General features: G+C 44.4%; 1 protein-coding gene across 1 annotated transcript; it reads left to right on the top strand.

Moving 5' to 3' along the window:
* The first annotated feature begins 444 nt into the window (after positions 1-444).
* On the top strand, positions 445-6,398 carry LOC115590505 (myeloid-associated differentiation marker homolog). Its single transcript, XM_030431893.1, has 2 exons — positions 445-689; positions 4,145-6,398. Exon 2 carries the CDS (start codon positions 4,280-4,282, stop codon positions 5,120-5,122), a length of 843 nt encoding a protein of 280 aa, XP_030287753.1. The 5' UTR covers positions 445-689; positions 4,145-4,279; the 3' UTR covers positions 5,123-6,398.
* Positions 6,399-6,499: the final 101 nt, after the last annotated feature.

The raw sequence follows: 6,499 nt of genomic DNA, 5'->3' as shown, positions 1-6,499 counted from the left end.
CTGCTAAGCTAAAAGCGTTAGCACGCACCTCGTCTGAAGTGAGTGGAAATGTCTTTTCCTGTTAGTGTCTTTTCAAGTCAATTTGTGATCCCGGGCTTCCAGGGACTTGAACATAAGCCATTTTTATGCAAATGAACAAAAAACCAAAACAAAAATTTCATAATATTTGCACTTTAATTGCATATTTATTATTTTTGTGGGGAAAAAAATTCTTTGCAGTTGGCTGTTTTGCACTTTTGTTAAAAAAGATAATTTGTTTACAGTAAATGCATTGTCTGCTGGTTTATTTTGTTACTTTCCAGCTCACCTGTGAGCCATGATAATGGTTGATAACAGTTAGATGTAAAACGGACAAAGATGGAGCATGGACAATATTGGGGTGCTGAGGTATGTGGTGCGTTGGGCTGGGAGCGAAAGGGGGGGGCAAATCAGATTGTGCTTTGGGCCCTATAAAGCCTTTGGCCGGCTCTGATTAAGCATTATGAAACACTTGAGAAGAGGAATCGCTATGACCTAACCGAGGCTCGGAGAGGAGGTTTCAACACTTTACCAAATATGGCCTGTGCGGGGCGTGGGACCCAGTTGCTGGATGAGGGAGAGGGGATGCGCCGCCGAGTGCGCACGCTGTTCCAGGAACTTTACGCTCCGAACAAAAAAACCTAAAAGGACAACTCCGAGCCTAGAGATCGGTAAGAACCTCAGATTTGTTCTTTTTTTCTCTCTCAAAGAGTAGGAGTTGGCAGCTGGCGTTATCGTGGTGTATTTGTGGACTCCGCCACAGCACGGGGCGCGGTATGTCCGCTATTCGCTATGTGATCCGGAAAAACCTCCTCTTTACGCTTAATACGCCACTCATAACACGTCTATTTCACAGAGCATCACTTTAAAAGGTGAATTTATCTAATCTGGGTGTCTCTAAATTGCTCTTGTGTCTGCGTAAAGCCGGAAATAATGTAAGAGAGCGCGTAAAGGTGACAAATCTGCTGTTTTTTAAGAAGCTTTCTCTGTCCCAGTCTAAACAATCATCGGCGCCGGTGTCAGCTCGGTACTGTGGGCAGCATCCAGCTTAGTTCAGCCTATATTAAGAACCAACTTTCAGGCACGCATGGTATGCATATCACCAAAGCTTAAAAAAAAGAAAGAAAAAAAAAAGGCAAACCAAAGTCTGGTTTCCTGTCAGCAGCCAGAGGTATGAGATCACACACACCACAACCACATCTTTCTCAGTATGCTTCATCAGGGTTGGGTTTCCTCATTTAGCCCTACATGTGAACCCAGATCTGTCTCAGTGAAGGTAATCCAGTGGTTTCTTTTGTATCTTAGCTGCATTTTGTGACTCCTGACTGCAGGCCTGGCTCTCATTCTGTCTGATTAAGTGTGATTAGTGGTTGATTGTGTGGCGGACGTGCTCATCAGCACTGCTTCCTGTGCATGGAGTCTCACCCAAGCAAGAACAGGAAGTTGGATTGAAGACTAATGGAGTTACACATGATAAGGTTTTGCCTCGGCGGAGAGCATGGACGATGACTCCCGGGGCCTGTGGAGTAGCAGCAATCCACAGGTTAAAGCTGCTCTGAGCGATGTGTTTTTTTTTTTTTAAAGAAGAGTTAAATAGCTCTATAATACAACAGTCATCAGTGTAATCATGTCTCACCTCCTCCTGCTTGCATCCTAAAAGAGACAATAAATGTTTCTGGTATCCCTGCCCACTTTATCCAATCAGGACAGAGGTCTCCCTAACAAGCAGGATCCTCACTGTTGCGGCCGCCTCTTGTGGTTACCGCTCGGAGCTCGCGTGGTGACGTAAAGAGGAGGGAATTTGTAAAGCAGACAGAAAGTGAGCTCAAAGGACGGCAGCCCTTACAGCAGCTTTAAAGGAAAATGTCACACAAAAATGAAAATTCAGTCATTGCCTACTTGCCGATAGAAAAGTCAAGCGGTTTTGCAGTCCACAATTCATTCCCAGAGCGTGAAACAACTGAAGTAGATGGGGAACCAAACAGAAAAACACAAAATGGCTCCATACAGCTCATCAGTTGTAATCCAACTCTCCTAAGGGCCCAAAGATCCCAAATTGATTTGAAAAGACGTTATTTACATTGTTTTTAAAGCCAAAATCTTCACTGTAGCTGCTAAGCTAAAAGCGTTAGCACGCACCTCGTCTGAAGTGAGTGCAAATGGCTTTTCCTGGTAGTGTCTTTTCAAGTGAATTTGCGATCCCAGGCTTCCAGAGACTTGGACTTTAGCCATTTTTATTCAAATGAACAAGAAAATTGTTCATTTGCATAAAATTGATCAGAAAAATGCAGCAACACCGTTTCACTGTGATGCTCCAGAAAACTTTTTTTTTGGACCACGACACTTCCTCCAACAGTCCATCTGGGAGTAGATATTGACCGGAAATGTTTTTATTCGGGTTAACTCCTCCTTTAAGTTAAGAGTTGAACACCAGATTACTGTGTCAAACGGCAGCAATACACTTTCAAAATGTTTTATTTCTGCATGTTTTGATACATTTTTGGAGGAGGACTCAAAACTACACCTCCACACCTCAATGTATCCTGTGGAAGCAAACATAATTGTTACTATGTGTAAGAAAAAGCCACCTCCTCCTCCCAGAGTGCATTAAACCTGTAGAGATCCCTCCCCTGTTGCTCTTCAGCAAGTCTTTCCACCTCTTTTCCTCTGTAAAGGCAGTTTTTTCTTATCACACACCATCATCTGCTGCAAAGACACAAGTATCTTCCAACAGCAGGTGGAGCTACAGGCGCATATTTCTGTCTTGAGGACTGGAAAGTGATTGTACACTCACGCATCATGTCTGTTCATGATGCTCCAACTTAAATTGTGCTTCTGGTTTTGTCACATGATCATCTCACACATGTTGGGATCTGGATTTCAACGAGAGCACCGGGTTGATTAAAGGTTATATACACAGAGCTGATGTGTTTCAGGGGTCTAGAGGGTCGCAAATGATCTACAGATTGTAAAATGTAAGTTGGTCATTAGTTATTTTGTGTTGCATGATTGAAAATGAACTGGAGCTGAATTAAAAACCAGCACAGTTTGGACACCAGAGGGCATCAATATCAAGCAGTTCACAGACTGGAGTTTCGTTGAGTTCGTCTTCCTGTATACTTCCATGCACAGGTCACAGCTTGACCGAGGTTCCTCACACATTCCTCAGTCTTTACACAACTTTAGTTTGACTCCTGGCCTGCCAGTCAGGGATGAACCACTGACTAATGATCGAATTAGCAGCTGATGTTGCAGTTTCTCCTAATTTCTTTGTCGTTTGAACAAATAAATTGTGCTTTAACTAGCTTACAGACGACCACGCATAATTACGTGATGCCATATTTCAAGACTTCAGTTAAGACTTCTTCCCCACAGGCTGTTCAGACTTTTAATGATGCCTTATTACACAGTCTCAGTTTAATGCTGATCCCTCTATATGAGCAAAAAGAGATCATCAGCGAGAACACTGATGTTAGTATATATTTATTCCTGATGCCTGTCACTGTCTGTAGTCTGGTGGTACACGACTAGAATAAAGTTTTGTTCTCCGTTGTACCGAGGGGACGCCAAAATAAACACACAGAAAAGTTCCTCGTAGCAGCTTTAACTTTGGACTACTTTGTTTCAAAGAAAGAATATGGTGAGAGCTCCACTTAAAGGGAAAGTTCACCCAAAAATGGAAATTCAGCCAGGGTCTACTCTGGACAGTCAGGTGAAGTTTCATATTCCACAAAACATTTCTGGAGCTTCACAGCAAAACAGCGTGGCACCGTTCTCCTAAACAACTGAAGCAGAAGGGGACTTGTCTTAAAACGTAAAAACAACCGAATAAATGACTTTAAAATTTAAGAGAACTAGTGACAAGAAACATAGAATGGCTCCAAACAGCTAGTCCAGGGGGATCCAAGTCCTTTGAAGCCCAAAATCTTCACTGTAACTTCTATGCTAGAAGCATTAGCACACACCAGTTGGACTTTGAGGGTGTAAATCACTGTCTGTTTCAGTAGTCTAGGAGAGAACTGTGATGCTGTTGATGTGCTGCACAGTACCTGTCTTGCATTATCTTCTCACCAAACGTTTCCTCAGCTTATTCTGATCACTCTTTTCTTTGATTATCTTCCTGCAGAGTATGTGACAAACGCAGACAGAGTGTGACAACATCTCCGAAAGAAGATCACACATTCAGTATTGAAGACTCATCTTAATCCTCGCCGGACTTCAGAGGCCACTTTCCCCTCCAGATTTGTCACAATTTCCCATCATGCCAGTATTCGTGTTTCCCACCTCCCAGCTGCTGTGGGTGCGTTTAGCTGCCCTTATCTTCACCTGCGTGGCGTTCAGTGTCGCGGCACACGAGGGCCCACCGCATGGAAGCATGGCTGACTGGTGCATCTTCTGCTGGGCATTCAGCTTCGCCTGCACCCTGCTGGTCCTGCTGGTGGAGCAGTGTGGCCTTCAGGCCCGAATCCCGGTGTCCTGGACCAATTTCCCCATCACCATCGCATGTTACGCCGCCCTCTTCTGCCTCTCCGCCTCTATCATCTTCCCACTGTTTTACATCAAGGGCCAGAATCTATACGGCGACGCTCGCGCCCAGCGCATCGTCTCCACCGTCTTCTCCTGCCTGGCAACAGTAGCCTACATGGGGGAGGTGAGCCTGACTAAAGCGAGGCCAGGAGAGGTGGCAGGTTACATGGCCACGGCTCCAGGCCTGCTGAAGGTGTGCCAGACCTTCGTGGCCTGTATCATCTTCATCCTGGTCAGCCACCCTGTGTTGTACAACCAGCATCCAGCACTCGAGTGGTGCATGGCCGTATACTGCATCTGCTTCATCCTCTCCATGGCCGTGGTGGTGCTGTGTGTGGGCGAGTGCACCGGCTGTCTGCCCATCCCCTTCTCCAAGTTCCTGTCAGCGTACGGGCTCCTGGCGGTTATCATGTACCTGAGCGCGACCATCATCTGGCCCGTCTTCCAGTTTGACAAACGGTACTCGAGCTACAATAGGAGCAATCTGATCACTGTGGCGGTGCTCACTGCCCTCAACTTCCTGCTTTACCTCGCTGACCTGGTCTATACTGCCAGACTGGTGTTTGTCACTGCCTGAGAAGAAAAAAAGGGAGGCATGCTGAGTGGATGCGAGCTTGAGTGGCTTTGCAGGGAAGTGTAGCAGCTGTTGAAATCCTGACCAAAAAAAAAAAAAAAACATGGCTCTTCCCTTTAGGGGTCTAAGTGTAAAATGCTGAAATGCAAATGTCATGTTGATGCAAGGAAAGCCCCTGAAAAAAAACCTCACTTACAGTATGTAGGTATATTTAAAATGCCTGGAGATGTGCAGCCTTTAAAGGCACAGTTCACCCAAAAAGGAAAATTCAGTCATTATCCTCTCACCCCGATACTGATGGAAAGTCGGGTGAAGTTTTGTAGTCTGCTAAACATTTCCGGAGCTTCACAGCAAAACAGCGTTGCAGCATTCTCAAGAACTACTGAAGTACATGGGGACTTGTTTGAAAACATTCAAGTTGCAATACGTAAGAATGGACCTCCTCCAGACAAATGGGGGGGGGGTCACCGCTGACTGCTGGTAACTGTAGCTGCCGCTAGCTAGTTAGCCGTGCAGCTAGCGGCTGCACAGGGACCAGGGGAGTGTTAGTGTTTACACTGCAAGGAGGATTTTTGTACTAGGGCGGACCAGGGCTAACTGGTTAGCATGCGAACTTCAGTGGACATCTCTGCAGCTCTACATAACATCATCATTTCAACGCAGCCATTTCTTCACATTCTGTTGTTGAGTATTTAAGTTCATATTTTCAACTAAAACTTTTAAGTGTCCAAATCTCAATTTTATGTTTTCTGTGGCTTTACGTTTTCAAACAAGTCCCCGTCTACTTCAGTTGTTGGGGAGAATGTTACAATGCTGTTTTTCCGCGACGCTCCAGAAATGTTTTGTGAACTACAAAAACTTCATCCGACTTTCCATCAGCAAAGGGGGCGAGTAGATAATGACTGAATTTTCATTTTTGGGTGAACTGTCCCTTTAACTTCAAATGTGAACTGACCTGTGTGAAATGTGCATGGAAAAAAAAGTGGATTTTACACAATGGTGGGACAAAAACAAGTTCACCTTGTATTTGTGTTAAAATAAAATGGAGTCAACACACTGGAACACAGGTGAACAGCAGAAGAGAAGTTATTTTTAAGGGGGAATAAATGTGTTTACTGTATCTGAGGAGCAGACATTATAACCTGATAAAGTCTTGTTTTATATCCTTCTGATTATGTTTTGTTCATAAGGTTTTTTTTTATTACGTCAGCTGTCAAATATCAGTATTGAATCTTTTTAAGAGAATGTCATTTGAGTGAATAAAGTTGGTGAACCAATACATTTTGGAAGTTTCTAGCGTGAGAGCTGAATTGAGCTTTGTCCTCGGGTTGTGGTTCTACAATGTGTTGTCACTTTTATAACGCAGTGATGAAGACAAAG

Source organism: Sparus aurata, chromosome 10 (genome assembly GCF_900880675.1).
Source record: "Sparus aurata chromosome 10, fSpaAur1.1, whole genome shotgun sequence".
NCBI classification, from domain to species: domain Eukaryota; kingdom Metazoa; phylum Chordata; class Actinopteri; order Spariformes; family Sparidae; genus Sparus; species Sparus aurata.
This window is presented reverse-complemented; position numbering and strand designations above follow the sequence as displayed.

What these genes read in the sequence shown, in the direction of transcription:
- LOC115590505 (XM_030431893.1), top strand. Translation starts at nt 4,280, where the DNA reads ATGCCAGTATTCGTGTTTCCCACCTCCCAGCTGCTGTGGGTGCGTTTA.